Raw genomic sequence first — 21733 nt, forward strand, 5'->3', positions numbered from 1 at the left:
TTAGACTTCATCCACAGCTATGCTTTGCATCTAGTTTGCTATAGATTCACAGAAGGAGTGCCACTGTATCATCCCAGACAAGACACACAAGTTGACACAATAACTGTTCTAACAGTGAGGCAAAAAATACCTCTTCATAAACAAGCCATCATACACTACAGTCTCTCTGAAGTGTGCAAAGGGAATCACAGATGCGCAAAACATGAAACAGTTAAAGCTTCTAAATTGTAAATGTTGCACACGCAATCCAATAAAGCAGAGGGTGAAAACAAGTGTAGAATGAGCATTTGGCAATGTGCTGCCTTGTATTTGACACAATCAAGCAGCTGCTGTATAGTAAGAGCTCCACTGGGACATTTGCGGGAACCAAATGCCACCCGGGGATGGGTGGCATTAGGGGCCCGCCGGCTGCAAGGGGGGAATGGAGGCTGGAGCGCCCGAGAGGCCGGCAGCAGTGTGGCGTAACAGCCAGTCCTACTGCCGCCATCTGTGCCAGTCATGCAAACCCAGGCAGCGTATACACCACAGCGAGGGGAGGTGCGCTAGTCAAATAGCACCACGTACGTCTGATTCATTCCAATTAGCTGCAGGCGCCTCGCTTCATGGTTTGTGTTTGCACGTACGTGAGCCATGATAGTATGGGATTTTAGGGACAAGGAGGGTAATGAGGGAAGGAGAGATTGGACTCAAATCAGGACAGTGGAGGTAGAGGATGAAATGTCTCTATTTTGAAGGGTGATATTTCAGCAGTTTTGTCTTTGGGTGCTCGGATGTCAGGTATGGTTTTAGTGATGCTCTTCTGCCATCTATTGGAGCTTTGCACTACTGCAGGGAGGTGATACAGAGCACTTTCCTAATAACCAGCCACATATTCCTCTGTGTCAGTAGACTAAGTGCTTAGATTAATAGGGTGTAAGTACAATCAATGATAGCTAGTGGCAGAAACCCAGATGATTGATGCCACCAAGCCACTAAAATTAAAGGCACTGGTGGTGTTTTGAACTGGTGATAGGATAATAATGGAAAGTTTTTATGTAATAGGAGTTGTTTTCATTAGGATTGTATCACATTTATATTAAGTGGTGTCAGAGAAGTTGGTTGTATTGTGTATTGTCCAGTGTGTGTGACTCTACATTACACACTTTTTAAATCTGGCTGCTTTGTCCTGTCTGCCCACCTGTAAGCAGGGATTTGTCAGCTTCTTTTAACATCATGCTATTTGTACCCTCTCAAACCTAAATGTTAGAACTAGCCTTTGACAGTGACTCACGTTAGCCTATGGTGACACATATCAACCCACACTGCAAAATAAGAGCAGTATGCAGGGAACTGTCAATCTGCACAACAGTCTCTTTATGGCATGTCAGAGTCTCGATGGAGTAATGTTTGTGCCTAGTGGGAATAAGGATATCTCAGAAACCAGCTGCATTTTTGTTATTGATATTTCCTGAAGCTTTAAGAGAGCTTCCTGTCTTTTATTATCATGTATGTTTTCATGTTGTTCTTTGGATGGCAAATTTGTCATCTGATGAAAATGTAATAGGGATGAAAAACGTCCCGCGTATATCCTGCACGCCAAACATTAACTTGACACAATAATATTTATTAACAAAATGACATGGCACAATGGAGCAATAACAAAAACACAAAAAGACAGGCTTGGGGTTGGAGTCTACATGCTGTCGTCAAACCGTCAAACCCACTTAGATGGCTGATAAGTACAGCAGTGATTGATATTATCTTTTTATCGATGTGCGAAGTGTTGGGTTTACTGGTTTTGATTATCATTTTCACTGACCATTCCCTTGATCTTATGTTGCAGATATGGCACCTAAATACATCTATTTTGACAAACGGGACTGTGTATTAGTTGTGGTTACATTTGAAATGCGTAAAAGTTAAAGAGAAAGAAAAACTTGTACCATATGATGCTCAGCATAAGACCAAACCTTTTTTGTTTGATATAATGTGATAAATCAACGTGTTCTAAATCTAGATCTGTAGTGTTTGATGAAACTGGGGCTCAGGTATATCACACAGGAAGATTTGAAAAGATAACTGAATTTGTTTCAATGCGATTCGACTGACATTGAATTTTATTCCTGCACTTGGCTGTCGATACTCTGCTGTCATAACCAAAGCGACCTCCATGCCTGTGTTCTGGGTTCACCTGACTCTTTGCCTCTGCCTCCTACATCGGTGTTACCCTCTTTGTCACTCCTCTGTCCTCTCCTTCACCCCTATCCAGAGGCGACGGTGTTGAGTTATGACGGCAGCATGTACCTGAAGATCATCATGCCGGTCACCATGCACACAGAAGCCGAGGACGTGGCGCTGCGCTTCATGTCTCAGCGGGCATATGGCCTGCTCATGGCCACCACTTCCAAGGAGTCAGCAGACACCCTGCGACTGGAGCTGGACGGAGGCCGCATCAAGCTCACCGTGAACCTTGGTAAACCGCTGTGATTCATCATGGATGTCTCTGCTAACCTTTCCCTTACCATCCCTTGTCTCCTCGTCTTTACTCTGTATTTTAGCATTCTATACTTCTGAACGTAGAAGGATGGTTTGACATTTTAAGTTTCAAGCCATTATTTTTTCCATTGTCAGAGAGTTGGGTGGGAAAAAGCTTCTAAATTTGTCCCTCGGTTTTGATAGAACACACTTTATCTCACTTAATGAGAGCAGTTGGCAGTACATTTGGCTAACAAGCGAGCTTATGCCCATCACTGGCCACTGGTTTAAATGAGGAGTATGAGAAAACCGAGGTACAAATCCAGAAACTTCCCCACAAACTGCTTGCTGAAGGAATACAAGACTAAAAGTAAAAACATATGTGTATCCCCTGTGTGGGGAGCCACCCTGCAGTCATTTCCATATTCTTTGACGCCTGGTCCCACCCTATTCCCTTTAGTTCATCCTCTTCTTTTGTTCCGTGTGAGGCCCCATAGCACCCCCTCCTGTCTAAAAGCTCCATCTCTCACAATAGCCCTGGCCTGATCCTGAGCCTTAACCCACTAACCTGTCTCTAGAAGCTTCAAGGTGGTCTTGCTCCTGTGTCACTCTTCATAATGGTTCTACTCTATTTCTTTTTGTGGACTTATCTGAGGGGCTGGTTGGCCCCACTTCTGCCCAGCAGCAGTGCTAAGAGGAGTCCACATAATAAGTAATTACAGACAAGTTCAAAGTAGCTGGGGGTGTAAAGAGGTCTTTAAGGTAATCCTAGTCGGGAAATGGTCAGTGAAATTGTACAGTAGTGTTGTAAGATGGATGGTTTCATAGCAGGGACATTCTCTCTAATAACTGGCTGCGGGATTGCAGACCTTTTGACTTATTACAATTTCATTGCAATGAATATTAGTACTCTGAGGAAGATGGGTATGACCTCCCAGTTCTGGATAATTTAAGTATGTCCTGATCCTTTGAAGGAACAGCCTCTCAGCAGTGAACCAGGAGGAGCATGACAGAGGAGCACCCTGAAATATGGGATTTTAAGGCACCATAGAGACAGGAATTGTGGCGGTGGGATAAACAAAGGTGGCCACTTTGCTTTCTTTCCCTATTTCTCTTTCTCTTTTCTTTCTCTTTCTTTCTTTCTGTCACTCATAAACACCTCACCTGGCCAAGACACAGAAGATGGACCTTTTCATCCCTTCAATGGCCTGTATGTCTGCGGCCCTCGGATCAAACAGTCAGAGAGACCGGCTCACAGCTGTAGCTGTAGTTTCACACCCATTTGTACCTACTGTCCACAAGGCCACAGCTTGACTGCTGGACATCCCCCCAACAACACACTTGCAACTAAGCCACAACGGCAAAGCCCTCAAAATGAATTCACACACCAGTCCTATTTCCAAATGGGCTTAATGATACCTCAAAACTATCACACAGAAGACTGACATTATAGCTCTGCTCAGGATTTTCATAGCTGTTTTGCAAGGAAATTAATTAACCCACAATCAGTAGGGAATCCTCAATATCTGTTAAGGCTTTAATCCTTGTTAAGATAATTAAAATCCAGCTAATTAATCACTCAGAAAGGCTGTAATGGCACGGATTTAGCTCTAATGATATTTATTAGTGATAGATAATGATGATTACCTGTGCAATTTGCAATGTGTCAATATTCTAAGAATTATCAATAGAAAGCAGTCAAATGCTGTCGGAACAACTTTTATATTTTTTCAAAAACAATGCACAAACGTGGCCTCTGTGTCCATCACTGCTTGCCAACACATGTGGCCCTTAAGCACATTTTAATGGAGCTCTATTTGTATTACCCCCACCTCTCTACAGAGTGATGCTGGTCCCTGGCTGTTTGTGTCCACTATTCTGTAGCGGTTGACAGCTCGAGACCACAACCCAACCACACTGCCACATGCACACGCAGTTTCCAGCCACTAGATGGGGCGGAATAGCAACGAACGAGATTCTGTAATAATTTGACACTTTAATTATCCCTTTAAAGGAAGTCTCTGTTTAATAACTGCTATCCGGACGGGGGTGGAAGGTCAGGGTGAGCTACAGAACAGGATTCAATTTCTTGCTTTGGGACACTTAACCAGAGCGGATGTCTACTGATGCTCTGCTTTAATGAGAGACTTCCAGTCGAAGGACAGAGAATTCTAGCCAACACTCCACCATTCTGACAACACGGCTTGTAAAATGATAACACTTTCCACAGTGTTTTTGTTGCACCACTTGTAGCAAATAGTCCACAGTGGGGTCTTATTTCTTGCGGCTTGTGTGCACCAGGCGTGAGGTGGCTGGGGTGTGCAGATCACCCTTTCTTGTCATTTACACTGTTGGGTTTCTCATTCCCAAAGTGCTGCAGAAGACAAGTGCATCTCAAATTGCCAGGAAAGAGGCCTAAAGTTAAAGGTGCAAGACATTGCATCTGCTCGAGTGACTGCGCAGCAGCTGCAGGAAAAAGGATATTTGCACACAGTGTGAGCATAATGGCTTCACTGTGTTTATTTTGAAGTTCTCAGCCAAGAAAGAAACCACTTGAAGTTATTTATACCATCTAGTTCTGGCCAAAGCATTTTGTGCAGTTGAAATTTTTAAGGCTCTATCTGACTTGTTTAATGAAGTTAGTCATATGTTTATGATGTTTGAAGTATTGCCTGCTTTATACATGACATAGAATACTGAAGAAAGGTTTGCCAGATGGCACATTAGGTCTTTGAAGCTCAATATTTCATAACTCCACTCCACCATGATAGAACCTTCAAATTCCAAGAACACGATTTGCATTTTGACAGTCTCTATAATCACATGTACAGTTTTTATGTATTCATACACCGACAGTGGAGCACTTTGTAAAGGTTATTTCCATTAATATGATGACAGTAAAAGAGTCATCATTATGTTCTCCTACTGCATAGACCCCACGGTGTGAGTCTTGCCTTCTGCTGTGCTTTGGGGTTATTGGGTGGAAGGAGGGATGGATGACGGGATTGATGGAGGAAAAGGGTGATCCTGACTCAGAGACTGTCCCCGGATGGTGGCCCCAGAGCAATGCTTGGTTGTCTGCAGAATGTACTTTGAAGGATGTGAAATGTTTTTTTCTCTTTTATCCTTTCTTCTCTTTCTTTTCTTCCTGTCTGTCCCTTTCTCTCTCCTTTTCTTTTTATTTGATCTCACCATTTCGCTCTCTCTCCCGCCAGATTGTATCAGGATAGACTGTAGCCTCAGTAAGTGGTTCTATCCATTTTTCTGACTAAAATGTATCTGTCTATCTCATCTTGATTCTGTGCAGTGGACCTTTTCTGCTTTCTCCTGACCTCATGATGAGTGACATCTCCCCATTACCCACATGCCCACTCTTATGAATTTTTCTTAACTTCGAAAAAGCATCTGTTGAATTTCTTTTTTCCATTACACATTATTTCTCCATCTTTCGTTTGTGTATTTCTTACCTAATTTGTATGTCTCTCTCCACCCATTTTCTCAATACATTAATCTAAGTTCTACTTACTTCTCTCCATAAGTTCTGTCACTTTGATTTTCCCTTCTCAGATGTAGATTTAATTAATTTTTCACTTGCATAATTTTCATGCTGCAATCCTCTTTGCTTGCCTACCACGCTCTGATATGAAATTATTTCATTGCCTCTCCCCTGCCCAGTACCTCTTCTATTCATTTCCTGTCAACCTTCTCCAAAAACGCATAGAGAAAAAGGCAACTTGATACTCCCCTGTTGGATTTTCCTATTTTCTATGATGCAATGCTGAGTCTTGGCTCCACTCGGCTGCACGCACAGGTGTTGCCTGTTTTCTGTGTGGGACAAACTGTAGTTTTGGACCCTAGAAAGCTAATTGCTTATCCACTGAGAGACGGCACCACCTGGTGCATGCTTGTTTTCAGAGCAAGCTAATGTTTTTCTGCCCCATGCTGACAGAATGATAGCAAACTGTTATTTCTATCATGGCCACTGACAATTGAACAACTAGCCCACAGGTAAGTGCCGCGAGCCACAGTGACAAAAGTGAAGAAAACCTGATGTTTGCCACAATGTTTGTGTCTTTGTGTGTATGATCTTCGATTTTTCTTATGTCTTTGTGAGGGTAGAAAGATGGGGGGGCTTGACTTTGATCAACCTGTAACAGCAACTTGAGGAGGTATCATCACAAAGCAATTGATCGTGCTTTTTCATTTGCTTTTCTATCTATGAAAGAGTTCTTTAGAGAATTTGGCCAAATGTTTTTTGAATCATCAGTGTTTATCATCGGATTGTGATCAGAAAGATCAGGTTTGGGCACGGATCAGGGTTTGTTTTTGGCGTGAAATTATAAATGTGCAATGTTCGAGTCTTGCTGTGTGGTGGTGATGGTTTAAATTACAGAATCAGTGTTGTCACTGGAAGGCACTTCTGTAGAGTCATACAAATGTGTTTGTATGTGAACCACACTTTTCATGTTCTGTACTTGTACTGTATGGATGTCACGTCTCTCCACTTAAAATGCACTTGAATGCTGTTTATGTCAGACTTTATGGAGTGCAATCCAAAAACTTCAAAAGTCTCCGCCAGGCATGGAAGTGGTTGCAGTGTATGACGAATTACACCACTTATTATGTGTGGAGCTACCGGCATGACACACATTCAAATAATTCTTAGAGCTTGTCCATACCCAGTTTGACCACTAGATGTCAAACAAGCACTGGGGATGTTGTGTGATTTCTCAGCAGTAGGGAGGAGATGGAGACTGAAGCTGTTTTTTCTTTTTATCTCACCACCCTAAGTCATTTCTTTGTTGGACTAGACAGAAACTGGCTTGGATTCTACTTATTGTTTATTGTCTGATATGGTGGGTTAGGTCACAACAGATCTGTATGCTTTAATGTGAGAATTGTAAGAGCTGGAGAATGTCAGGTGGTCTTACAATTTTTTTCAGATTCTACATGCTGCTCGTGTTTCTTCATCTCGATATAATGGAAAGACTACTTTGAGAAAAGATTTTTAATTTTTTTTTAATTCAGCACCTGTGTTTTAAATATTGATAGGATTATTCAATGGTGCCACTCGAGCAATAGTCTGTCATATACTTGGAACTCTGGGTTTCAGCAGTTTTGCGGGGAATATTTCATTTTACCTTTACACCTTTTTGGTTAACTGAGCGTCCTTGTACAGCAGTGCCCTGCTTCATGGCCACTCAGTCACACAAAACGCAGTATAAAAGAAAGAATGTGTGAGTATATAAGGGAGAGAGAGACCAGTGAAAAGAGATAGATAGGGAACAAACCAGTGTAGCGCTAGAGACAACAATTTATTCAGTGCCATGACATCTGCCGGTCGATTCCTCCTCCAGAGCCCTAAAGTAACTAAAGCCTTGAATTCAAGTAAGAAAATCAGGGTACCAAAGCCTCTCTGCTGGCTGGTTCATGCAGGTTTTCTTCCTCACATTTATTTCAACTTAGTGGCAGTCACTAACAGAACAAAATCCTAGCAGGGTAAGCAGCCGTATTAATGTGGCATTAAATATATATAAATTTATATCCTGACTGCACATGGGCTGGAAAGGCCAGTGAGTGGTGGAATAAAATACCGAATACTGTATATGTCTGTTCTCTACAAAAGGAGACAAATCAAAATGTATCGTATTGAGCTGCTGGCATTGAACAAAAATGACTAACATGAATATGACTACTGTAGATGCATCCAGGGCAATATTTTGAGGGTAAAAGGCATATCTAGTTACAAAATAGCAGTGATTCCACCATTTGTAACTTGCATTCTGACTTGTATGAAGAACAAACGCAAACCAAAAGGGCAATGGAAACAGTGAGACTTCACTGGGGTGTACATCAAATTCGGTTGTATTTAGGGACACTGATGTAGACACAGCAAGATCAACTGGATCATTAGCATACCAATTGCATTGGCACTTAGAGAGCATTGGCATACCGTACTGTTTCTCCTTTTTTATTTCTCTGTTTGTTGTGCCATCACTCCTGCTACTACAACTGCTAAAACTGCAGCTATTGACCAACTATTGACCTTTGATCCTTTTTATTTCTTGACTTTGGAGTGCTTTGTGAGGCGTAGGAAGTGAAGGATCGGCCTTGTGTTTTTATTTCAGTACGTTGTGACCCTGCTTTTCCACCTTAATGCAACTGGATATGATATTGAGCAAAGCTTGTGCCCTTAGCTCCAGTCAGGTCAGGGTGTCACACTGATGATATCTGTTTGGAAGGTGGCCTTTCAGCAGCCAGCAGCACCTTCTCTTAGAGCTAGATGAGATGAGATTTGGCATGACATATGGGCAGCATGTGGGGAAGGAGGACTCCGTCTGCTAATGTCAAACCCTTTGGCCTATCCACATGCAAGTACTCACTCCAGAACACACTGAGACACACACTGCGCCCATGTGTATAGAGGAGATGAAAATCATTCAGATGAAATTTTTCACTTGTGTGTATGCAAGCCACATCAACCATTAAAAAATCCGTTTAACTTCTGTTTGTCGACACAGAGAAAGGCACACTGTTATGTAAAGGTAAGCCTTTCCAGCATTCAGTATGAGTATAGCATAATGGTGGCAATTTGTACTGCTATGTTCTCAAACTAACATTATTTTTTTACTACCTGCCTGCCAAATAGCTGTCTAAATGACTTACTGCTCAGTTTGGCAGCTCTAACAGTCAAGCCTGCTGAAATATGTAGCAAAGTTGTAGCATGTAGCATTGCTGAGGCTGCATCCACGCTAATATATTTTTGTTTTAAAGTGCATAACTTTTGCACTTTTTTTTACCTTGGCATTTTAGAACCCCTAAAACTGTTGCTGGTCTTATTTTACGGATTGTGTCGTCGTCTGGGTGGGTGGAAACAGCCACAAGATGAAAATGTATGAGGGTGGATGTCACCTGACTTATTGCTGGGTGTGGTCAGATGTGAAACAGACTTGAGGAAAATCCATCGTTTTGGAAGCAGGCACAAGATCCTATTCATTTTTGTTAAGTAGTACCCAGTCGGTAATTTGTTAATTTTTTACAGAGGGGATGGCCCAAAACCTAACCCAACTTAATACTGACACTACCCCTATAGTAAAAACTATATCTGTAGTCAAGGCTCCCTCCTGGGGGTGTATTTTGAGCAGCACAGATGCTACTGAATGATCATAGAAATATTATAAGAATATGACAGGCTACTCTCTTACTCTGTAGAGTATATAGGCCACAATCCAGTATAGAATTGAGCATATATAGCAAATGGTAGATTGGGGGGTCCGAGAGAAAAAGGCACAATTACAAATCCATCTTTTACTTCAGTACCATGGACAGCAGCATGGATTTATCAATACACAGCGCAGTCAGGCTGCTGATATTTCAGAGCCATGGTCGGGGTCAAAGATTCTAACTAGCACACACCTCAGTCAGATAAAGGATCAATGAGTCAGGCAGACTAGAGCAACATATTCAACTGAACAACCCCTCTCCCCCTGCACTCCCTCTGCTACAAGAGGATGGCAAGGAGGGGAATGGCAAGTTGACAAGGGGGAAGCATTTTGGTAATCTTGCTAACAAGAGAGATGCCCCCCCCCCCCCCCCCCCCCCCCCCCCCCGTTGCCTACTGGCAGTGACTATTTTTATGACTTTTATGACCTACTCCTTACCCTATAATTGAGTCATTTTCCACATAAATGAATTTAGGTCCACGTTTTTGGAGCTTTTTATTCAGTATGGTAAACCAATAAGAATAGCACACTGATGACTAATAGTACCAGGAGATGAGTACATTTCTATCTAATGCTGCCACAGCAATGTGAACACCCACAAACACAGATGCACATGTACACACATATATATTCACAGATGCATGCATCATCTTGTGGGCAGAGAAATGAATCTGAGATTTTGCCCACACACTGAAACGCAGCATATCTCTGTCACTGAAGCTGTCACCCTCCTCAGTTTTAACTGTTTCCACCCAGGTTGTCAGGTGTCACACTCCTCCCCCATGTGTTTTGCACAGTCACGACTATTGAAATATGCACTAGCACTGTTCATGTAACCCTGTAACCGTTTTGACTGCAGATACAGTACATGGGTTCAGAGACAGCAGATATATTGGCCATTTTGTATTTGAATGGATAGATTGCTCAATGTAACTTGTATTGAATTGGGTTCTTATCTGTGGCCCCAGCTCATCCTCACTTGTCTCCAAGCAGATGGTTCTCTTACTTTGTCAGTGAATCACAAATATTGAATTTGAATGAGTTTCCAATCTCTCACTTAAATCATGAGTCATCACATCCTATTTCAGCCAAATAGATGTCAAAGTTGGACATACAGTAGGCACTAAAAGTTGCCCTCAGCACGCACAACATCCTACAGTTTGTGAAGTTTGAGCATGTATCAGAGTTAGACTACATCAAATTTATTTTGGAGGTGCTTGGACTGGGATTTGATTTTTAAAGGCAATTTAATGCTCCAGTGGAGGATAGTCTTTTTTTTTTAGTTAATGTTCATTTTATCCTCCAAAACTCCAGGCTAAATGTGATGCAATGAGCCAATAAGGAGGAGTATGTTATTAACATAATGCCTTAGATCTGTGCACCCTCAGAGATGGGTTTGTCATTTGATATAAATAGATTTGTATTAAAAGCAATCATCTAGTTCAGCGATGGACAACAGAAATTAATTGCACATTTCCCAGTAGTTAGCACGTTGAAATATAATTAACAGTTGTCTGCGTGATACTAGCGCACTGCTAACCACAAGTGAAAAAAGATACAGTATGTAAACACATTGGATATAAGCACCCTTCCTGGCAGTTGCCTAGAAAGTGCGTGCTGTCACACACAAATCATCTTTAAAAGACTGAAAAAAACGTACACATAAATAACTCCTCCGTAGATGCAACTTCCATTAATTTCTGCACATTTTTATCATACTTTCCTCTTTGCATGTGTTAATGGGAACAAACCGAACGACTCTTAAAATGTTAAACAGAAATGACCTAATAAAGAGCTGCTTTGAAGCCTATATGAACTTCAAAGGGATGTGCAATCAGAACATTTTCATAACCCTGACTGGAGTGGAACATGCAAGGGTGAAAGGTGTTTGTATGGGAACATCCATGCACGACTACTTGTACATGTACACATGTGTCTGCTGGCCGCTAGCTGTAATCTAGCAATCTTTGCATAGAGTTAATGTGATGGCAGAAAAGTTCAAGTACAAATACAAGAATATTTAATTAGTAGAAATGTGTTATATGCGCGACTGAAATTGAAGTAGGGCTTGGTTAAGAAACATTACCACTGTATGTCTCTGACTGTCAAGCCCATATATATAAGGCTGTGTGCTGCAGTCATCAGAAAAAAAGCTCTACACTCTGTTTCAAAGTCTAGATTAGTAATCAAGTGTTCACTGAGTAGTTGCCAGTGTGACTCCAAAGCTGTAGAATGACTGAGAAATGCAGTTAAACTTTTGTTGCCCTCTTTGAAACTTGAATTTAAAAAAATCTTTTAAAACTGGCAGTCTATCATAATTATTATCATTATCATTGCTATTGTTTGTAGTAGTAGTAGGCAAAAAAACATTTCCTGAATAGGAGCAGAGATGCAGAATGCGTTTATGTTTTTGTTGCCGTTGAAAGTAACTGAGACGAGAGACAATCAGCCAAAACATTTGCCCCGTTGAACATAATTGCTCAAATGAGCTGAAGAGCTGTTATTGCCAAGTAGTGATGAACTAAAGGGCAGTACTCTAGCTGAAGCACATGCTGGGAAGGTGATGGATCATGGTTGTCTGAAAACCGCTGACCTTACAAAGCTTAGTCATATATCCTTCATTTCGCTATTTTTAAAGCAATGCTCTATTCCAATTCAGTGTTCAACAGCCGAGAAATTTTGGTGACTGTCTCACTGTCAAAGGCCCTTTATTCACTGTTAAACTCAAAAGAGAAAGACGTTTAAGCATGGGAGACAGATGAAGAAACCTAAATTGACAAAGCAGAGTGTGTTGGGGGGGGGTTGGCGGGTCAGATAGACTCTGATGACTGTTGGCAGACAAACGAATCGAAAGAGAACGAGAGAAAGAAAAATCAAGGAATCGGGGAGGCAGGGGTTATAAGTAACACTGAGCCAATGAAGAAGGTCTAACAAGGATGGCACTGTGCCTTGTAGTTTTTCATTTTCTGTATACTTCGTCCTCTCTCCCTCCTGTGTCTCCTCTCTGTGAACTTGAGACACCTGAGGCAATCTGCTCGCCGGGCCCAACCGGCTGAGGAGATTGCCTTCCTGCCCTTTTAGTCTAATAAGAATTGTCCACACCAATGTTCCACTGTCTACTTCTACTACTCTTGCCACAATTTCAATTCTTTTCCTTGGAAATGGTACAAAAAGGAAGGTGCATTCTCTGTCCCTTCACCTGGGACCTGGGCCAAAGTAGTGGAGGCCACGTCTGCCCTCCTGGTCCACTGAACAGCTTGTGGGCCTTGTTAGACAGCAGGGTGGCACCCCTGTCTTACCTAATGCTGTCTGGGACCTCGACAGTGCATAGGTTGCAGCTTCTTACTTTCAGGGACTCAATCTTTGGCAGCCAAGTGATTGAAGCCATTTTTACCACTAACAAGCTGGGATTTGCACATACCCAATCCAACGGTAGTGGCCGGTTGGTTTTCTGTCTCGAGCTATTCATTCTCTTTCGGGTTTACTGTCTTCACAGTTGTTTGGATGTTTGTCTTTGAACACAACCAAAAGCAGCAGAACTCTGATAGTAACAAGTAGAACAAGATTGTAAACTATTAGACACCCCTGAGCGGTCTCCTCCAGGCCACAATTAAATGTGGTGAATGCTTTGATAAAATACATTGCCGATGTTCTCCCTCATGTTCTAGTTCTTCTGTATCCCAGATGGTTCCACTGTAATGTGCACTGTAATCATGATGAAGAGATGTGACTGCAGACATTAAGCATTCTGTTCACACTCCCTTATCTTGTATGCGTGTCTGGAGATCTTTTGCCTGTTGAGAGCAAGTGATGATACTGTACAGTATTCAGAAAAAGGGGGTCAGCTGATGACTGATCTAGAGGTTCTGATAAGTTTAGTTTGTAAAAATTCAATATATTTGCAAGTTTCTATTCAAGAACCTATTGTGGATTTTAGAAGGTTTTAGTCTTTTGGTGGAGTTAATTCTCAGCTTGTCATTCAACACTTGTTTGTAACTTTTAGAAGACTAACAAGACTATTGCATAGAAATTTAGCATTTTATTGGAATGTAGCACAAATGTGCTCTGTCTCTATTATAGTAAATGAAGGTAGAAGCCCAAAAGCTCAATAAATGATTGTTGCTAGGGGAGCTGCAATCACCTAGACTTACAATGTTTTGTGTTCTGCATAAGGGCTGAAGCAAAAGATCTTTTTGCTCAAGCGTCAATAGGAAAAGATTTTCTATGTCCACACGGGGCGTAAGCTCCTCTTACATCTGCTTTTCACATAATTTTGTCAACACACAAAGCACAGTTATCGAAATTGGTCCAATTCAACAACTGCATACAGGCCAGGACCCTTGTTTTGAGTTGGATGTGGCTGCCCCACTGGCAACATAATCAGTCTGCCTCCTTTCAGCGCTACGTGGCACCGGCGACAGGTTAGATGTGGACTCATTACAGAGGCTCTAATGAGAGAACCGGCAGCAGCCTGGAGCTGTCGAAACCCATACTGCCTTGCAGGACTGATGGCTATCCCATGGGACCATACCCTCCTCTTGCCACAGCATGCTGGGAAATGCGGTTCAAATCAGCACCATGGAGGGTGAACATGAAAAGGGAATGCAAGGAGTGAAGTGAGGGTGCAGATGGCAGCACGAAAGGGATGAAGTGAGTAGCCTGTGTTTGAAGCACTAAAGGGAGCTCTCATATTCTGGAGAGGATGGTTAGAATGTATGATTCATTTCCTGCATCTCAAAATTAATCTGCTGCCCTCCCAACAACTTCCCAACTCAAATAGATCTTCCTGTGGTGGACAAATGCAATTCTAGATGCTATCAGCAGAGGTTATCTTGTCATGGATGCTAAAGCGCTTCCTGCACAGGTGCAAGAACTGTAGGAAAGAAAAAGTGTGCGGCCCCTGATAGTAAGCATTGAATACAAATGCTCGTGTGTGAGCAAGCATCACACACACATTTTGCCTCATAGAAAGGCAAGTAGACACACTCGTGTGTGAGTGCACACAGGCACACGCACAGTGTGGGTGCACACACACACATGCCCAAGCTGCCTTATCTATGTAATTGGCACGGGGGGTCAGAGCGGCAGGCGTAGATAATTGTTGCTGGGGGTCATAATCTGTTTGCTGCTCCCCTCCCTTCTTCTCATTCCTCTTCTCTCATCGACCCCTCCCTTGCCATCATAGTCACACGCCGTCACACATAGTTCCTTACTCTTACCCAAACTCTGCCACTTCCCGTCTTTTTTGTCCCTGTTTGTGATGCAGCACCATGTGGGAGATGTTTCGAATGTGGCTGCAGGAGGGCTGTTTTGCTGTTGTGTCAGCATGCAGCAGTGCCTTCAACTGACTGCCAGACCCCCCACTAACCACTCCCCAATCCCTCTGTGCACCCGGACAAATACATCCCCCCAACCCCTCCACCCTCTCAAAGAAATACCTCTGTTCTCAGAGATACAACACATGCAATAGATCAAGTAGAGTTGCTTTGCAGGGTGAAGAATGTGATAGATGAAGGATGGAGAAATCTCTGTTAGAATGGGGGAAAAAGTGCTCACAGGAAAGAAGGAAAGAACAGAAAATATGGGAGCAGCAACAAAATGAGTAGAGACAAGAGCCATAGGTGGAGGAGGGTCTTGATGTAGATGTCTCCTTGTGTTTTTGTCTGTGTTATCTGCTCATATCTTTCATTTCCATCGTGGCATCTTTGCTGTTAGCAGACGACTGCCATTTAGATTCCATGCGTACAAGCACACATGCGCACAAACACACACACGCGCACAAACACACACACGCACACAAACACCCGGCCCGTCATTAGATCTGCAGTGATAGGCCTGCGCTCCTTTGAGATAGAAAATATGATATCTTAAGATAGGAGCCAAATGGCATTATCGTCAAAGGAGGTCTTATCCTGATAACTCTGAAGAGCAAAGTAAATCCTGTCTCTTGCCGTAGAAACCATATTAACTTGTGCAGCCTTATGTAACTCTTGCTGCTGTCTGCCTTTGCTTTTACATAAAAATAACATGCCCATATGGGTCATTCTATCGAAGAACCTCAGTCCCCTCGTAAACCACATTCCTCAGCAGTAGAAAAGTCATTTCTACTTCCATTCCCACACATGCTACATGGATGTAATAACCATTTGTTAAATGATCTGCAGTGTTATCTGCAGAGTGACTGAACAAGGATATGAAAAACTCCATTCAAACACACACATACTGTATAATGTATGTGTGTGTTTATGCAGCATTGGCCTATGTGGCTCGGCTACAACACGTTTTCCAATTTAGCTATTGCTTCCCTCATTTTTAAACAACAAGCTTCCAAATCTGAAAGTCAATGAAGGCAGTTAACACAGTTACTAGTCATGAATCATAAAATGGCGCCTCTGGGTTTCTGAATATGGCATTATTTGCATCGTCTTACCTCTGTAAATTCAATTGTAGCCATGTATATAAGAAACAGCTCAGGTTTCTGGATTGTGGAGCTGTTTTGTCACCGCGGATTTAGGCAAATACATTAGGACTTCTTTACATTAGAAAAGGGGGCTAATATCATTCTAAGCAATTTAACAACAGTACACAAAAACTCAGTAACACTGTGGGTTGTCATGCACTGAGAACTGCCAGATGTAAACTGCTCTTGCTGAAAGGAAGTTCCATAACTTAGCGTTGTACTGTATGTGCATTTGCATCATTTTAAATGCTTTGCTTCTAAAAAGCAGGTATTTCTTTCAAAGAAAAGTAAGTCTTGTCATGCGACTTCCACGGAGTTAGCCAATTCAAGCAGTGATATGTCTTTATTTGAAGGTGCAGTGTCTTTAGTGCGAAATTTCCTCCCTGTTTGGCAGGGATTATGTTCATCACTGTGCTAAGGGATTATGTCCCTGGTAGTCTTGTGCAGGCTTTTGTTGTGGGAACTGGCTTGGTGGGAACACTGCAATTGCACAAATTTATGACTATTACAGAGATCATTACAATGATTAAACACTCCTACACATTTTGAATGAAATGTATTTAATGTGCGTCTATTTAGCCTAAGACTGCTTCGCTGTATGTCACTCAACAGACTTCAATCCAGGTGTTGATTATGCAGTTTAATGTGACTGACTGATGGTTGGGTGGACTGATGTTTATTATCCCAAAATACCAGCACTCGCTCGTTTAGCACGTGCAGAAGCTCACTATTTATTTTAGCACATTAGGACAAACAGTTGAACAGAACAGAACATTTTAGTCGTCACAGTGGCAACAGACAGAAGTGGAGCTTCTTTGGAAGTGGAGTGACTTCTTTAATAAATTATATTTGTATATCTATATCATACATTATAATTACATATGACATGTTAGAGGCTAATATATTTACGTGTCATGAAGTCCACAGGAGATAGCAGGACTGTATGCAAAATGTAATTTGCTAGCCAGTGTGCTGTACAGATATTTCACACAGCGTTTGAAGTTTTAACATCTGGGCTATAAACTGCAACACTACAAATGAGTGTGTCACGTCTTGCGGTTTATAGTAATTCCCCAAATGAGCCACAGAGCATAATATTACCTCACTTTCAAATGGAAATCAGACAATGATTATGAGAACTGGAAAGCCCACACTCTATTGCGTAAAACTCAATGAATAAACATATTACCTGCATGCTACTATGTACTTTTGGAAACATGGTCTGCTCCCCTACCTGTCAAAGTGTACTTTTGTCTTGTCTTTGCTTGTCAAAGGCAGCGATAAATCATTTGCCTCACTGTGGTTTGTTACGATATTTAACAAATAACACAACAACGCTGAGGATTCCTCCCACTCTGACAGGCATCCTATCGTTCTGTGTGATTTTCATGAGGGATATGATGCGTAGCGTTTTGCAACCCCCCGTCCTCAGTGTCGCATTAACATTTCTAATGAACGTGGTTAGCATATGAGAGCGGTGGCAGAAAGGGCTTTGGTGTCCCGGAGTTGTGGCCTCACTGTCCAGACACCAGTCGACTGGAGTAATCAAGTGTGAAGGTTGTGAGGAGCAAACAGCCATTAACCTCCCAAACACAGGCCATCATCACCGTCTGCAGAGGACAGAGGGGAGGGCGTGTGTGTGCGTATGTGTGTGTGCTTGTGTTCCTGTCAGTGTCGGTGTGCAAAAGAGAGTGAGTTCCAGGGCTGGTGAGTGTAGTACAGGAGTGTGTGTGTGTGTGTGTCCCCTTTATAGCTGTCTGATGGATAGAGTGGATTGTCTATGATTGTGAGAGTGTCTGATGAGCAGTGTGCGAGTGTACCGTGTGTGTCTGCAGCTATGACTGCCCTTCATCATTTGTGTAGAGAGGATTAGAGGTCCACTTTGAGGTTGGAGTATCCAGAGTAACCTGTAAACAGCTTTACAATGTGACTGTCAGACGTAAGTCACAAGCAGCACATGAAGCAGTGTTAAAATTCACGAAGAGAGAGGAAGAATGTCCACTGTTCTAGTTTTACTCACATATGTCATCCTTTGTTGTCGTCCTTATCATTAAATACAGTCTGTTGTGTTCCACCAGTACACCAACTGAAGCCCTAGCTTAGCATTAGCTCGTAACAGGAGCAGTCCACAGTGAGGAGAGAGAAGTGATTTTGTTAATCCTCAGTAAAATTCATAACTCTCAAAATATTACAGTCCACAATTCCACTGCCACCAGCGTAATGCAGGTTGCTCTTAGCGTCACGATGCCAGCCTCAACCATCACTCACATTACAGGCAAGGTATACTGTATTTTATAGTTCCAAAATCTAAATTAGGGAACAGAATATATATACTTCCATTAGTAGGATAGAATAATAAGCTAATTTGCTCAATAAATCTTCACAAAAATAAATCCCGTCTTTCACCAGCAACCATGGGTGTGGAATGTGGCCATTAAGTGCAAGCCTAGCCCTTATTACTTTGACTTAGATGTTCAGTTCAACAGCTGCCCAGTTTCTAATGATGTCAAAGATGAATTGAATTTTTCTTCAGGGGGGTTGTCGGCCAATTAATCGGCTATCATCTTGCACCAAACTATCATTATTATTGCTGGCCTTTAAACATCCACTATTACAAGATACACAAGATTGTGGGTGTTTTTGTCCATATGTATACATCTGAGTGTATGCAGTGGCACTTGCAGCATAGTTTGAGGCCCTGACTGCAGTGTGATAAATAGTCATTGGATTGTCAGTCTGTGTACTTTCACATTTGCACATATATAGTCTGGGATTTGAATCTATTTATTCTGATATGTGGTCAAATCAGGCCATGTATCCCACACTGTCTGCCTATCCCATGTGATCTCAACACACATGATTCCCATATGGCAGTACAGTATGGCTGTGCTTGGCACGGCCAGGCCTGTGACCGCCTGTTTGACATGCCACTGTGTCGGCTGGTGTGATGCCATGCTGAACCAACCCATCTGCTCCAGGCCGAGTTGGCACAGGGGAGAACTCATCGGAGGCAGGCATGAGGAAAAGGGCATTGGACCTGTGGTTTGGCGAGGCATGACGTCCAAAAATCTCCTGAACTACTGCCCTCAAAATGGTCCAGAGCATAAACAAGGGCGTGATGGAGTGTGAGGTTGTGTATGTTTTCAGCAGAGACTAGGCTGGTAAATACATTTATGAAGAGTGGATAAGCTGTCAGCCTGACTAGCTGCTGAATCGATCATGTGCTGTTGCAATCTGTTGATCGCATATTAGAATAGAAACCTTTTTAAATCATGCATTTTTACAGTGTTACAAAACAGTGTGTATTTGTGAATGCATTCCACACAGTGATTGCCAAACGGAGATCATTGTTTGCTCACCTATTTATATCTCATTACATCATAGGATAGAGGTGTATGTATTGTAGGCGGGGTGCTGCAGGATGAAGGTTGTGTTTGATAATGCGCGTGGGTTTTGAGAGTGGCGTTGCAAGTGAGCGTGTTTTGGGTATAGGTAACAAATTTCCAAACACATTGTGATTGGGCTTTTCTGACAGGTGACAATGTAATATTTGCTATTCTATACAACTGCATTTACATTCAACAAAATATAATATGTTGTTTGTCTCATGGGGTTAGCTTGATGCCAGTAAAAGTGGAATGTGAGAGTTGAGATCTGGCACACAGCAGTTAAGGCTAATATTAGGTTCAGGGTCAAGGTTGGGAATGTGGCAGCTAAGGTAAAGCCACCGATGAATGCATTCAAGTCAATGCAGAGTGTCCTCAAAAACACGCTTAACCACTGGCCGTGTGTATGAGTATGTGTGAAAATATACATATATTCTTGGATTGTGGTAGGTTATCAGTGTGTATTTCAGAGCACTTCTGGGGTCCCTTTCAGTGCAACGAGATGTGCAGTATTTATAGGATTTGTTCATTTGGGTGGGAGGAGAGCATTCAGCCGTTTAAACTTAAGAGGCAACATGCTGTGAGGCTCTGTTTAAAGAAGTCAATGGCAAGTGATGCGGATTCTGAGGAGATGCAGTTCAGGTGTTTCCGAAAAAGAGATACCTGGGAAAGATCAGCTGATTGTGGATGTGTGTTTCTGTGTATGTGTGTATTTTCAGACCTGGCTGGGGGGAAAGAGAACATATTGAAGGAGGAAAGGATTGTTAGAGAGACAGACAAGGAGACGAGAAGGAGTGTGTAAGTGTGTGTGCGCGTGTGTGTGTGTAGGGGGGAGGGCGTTCCTCTTCATTACCGACACTAAGGAGCCATGCCAGGAGCACAGATGGCAGAGGAGAGATGGGGCATGGGGTTGGCACATAAACGGCAGCACACACTTTCACATCACATACATTCACACACTCAAACCAACATAGAAAGTATGAGAATCCAAACAATAAGTCCTCAAAGCTCAATATGTTCCCCTTATTATTTTGTTATACAATTCAGGTACAACAAATGCACATTCAAATAGACATTGTCCTGCAGATCACCTGCCCACACACACACACGCTGACACACACTTGTCATCAAGCTATCCTGTGGTGTTCCTGTGCCAGTCTCTTGGCGAGGAAAGCAACCGTGCTGACGCTGCATTTCTCTCTTTATCTTTCGCCCGGCTCACTTTCTATGACACACACACACACACGGTGCCCTCCCGTTACACTCCCTTTTTCCAACCCCTCACCACCACAGATGCTATAGCCTAAGACTTAAATTAAAATTTAAAGAGCACCTTTATGAAAATGGGTCCCACACACACACACAGACACACACAAGTTTGTACTTGTATACCTGTGAGGACCCCCATTTGACATTAAGAGTCCCTTTACTCCAACCTTATCTAATCTAAACATGAAACTAATCTAACCTTAAAACCAAGTCTGATCCCTCAAACAGCCCTTTGAAGGTCTGTATGAAAGTGACGACTGGCCACAATGTCTTCTCTCTCCAAAAATGTCCTCACTCAAAGTACACACACACACACACACGCACACACACTCAGACCCCCAATGGTCCAATTAAGAGCACTGGTCTGTTTGCACGGCAGGAAAGCAGGGCAGCGTGTTTGTGTGTGGGAGATGTATCTATTGTGCACAGCATGTACCACTCTCCTCTGCAAGGTTGACCAGAAGAGCAAGCGCTCTCTCTCTCTCTCTCTCTCTCTCTCTCTCTCTCTCTCTCTCTCTCTCTCTCTCTCTCTCTCCCTCTCTCTCACTCACTCACTCACTCACACTCACACACACACCTCCCACAAATGTAGGAAGCAAGAAAGCCATGTAGTCTCAGTTCATAGCCTACAGTACACCTCCCACCACCTCCCCACTCTTACACTGTTTCTGAAGTCACATTGTTAAATGGTAACCCCTCTGTGAACACCTGCTGTTTTCTTGATCTATACATTTACACTGGATAATTAGCTGGATACAGACAATTGCACACCACAAAGAGATGATGAAAAAATATCTATAATTATAATATTGTCAGTTTTCCACTGGTATAAATATATACATATATACAGCAGCTACTATTGTTTTTTTCCACCTACATGTTGTGAAGTTAATGCGATGCTCTCAAACTCTCAAAGCAAGGGAAGAAAAACACTGATCAGT

The 21733-nt window shown here is 42.5% G+C and overlaps 1 protein-coding gene across 8 annotated transcripts in view; it reads left to right on the plus strand.

Moving 5' to 3' along the window:
- Positions 1–21733, plus strand: part of nrxn2b (neurexin 2b) — a 623496-nt gene that overhangs the window by 305153 nt on the left and 296610 nt on the right. For 7 of the 8 annotated variants that reach the window (XM_076725432.1, XM_076725438.1, XM_076725436.1 and 4 more), the window contains 2 exons: positions 2249–2452; positions 5670–5696. In XM_076725432.1, the coding sequence (XP_076581547.1) occupies positions 2249–2452; positions 5670–5696 (231 nt within the window). The remainder of the gene's footprint in view (positions 1–2248; positions 2453–5669; positions 5697–21733) is intronic. The other variant, XM_076725434.1, reaches the window with a different exon arrangement.

The sequence above is a fragment of the Chaetodon auriga genome, chromosome 24, assembly GCF_051107435.1.
Source record: "Chaetodon auriga isolate fChaAug3 chromosome 24, fChaAug3.hap1, whole genome shotgun sequence".
Classification (NCBI taxonomy): Eukaryota; Metazoa; Chordata; class Actinopteri; order Chaetodontiformes; family Chaetodontidae; genus Chaetodon; species Chaetodon auriga.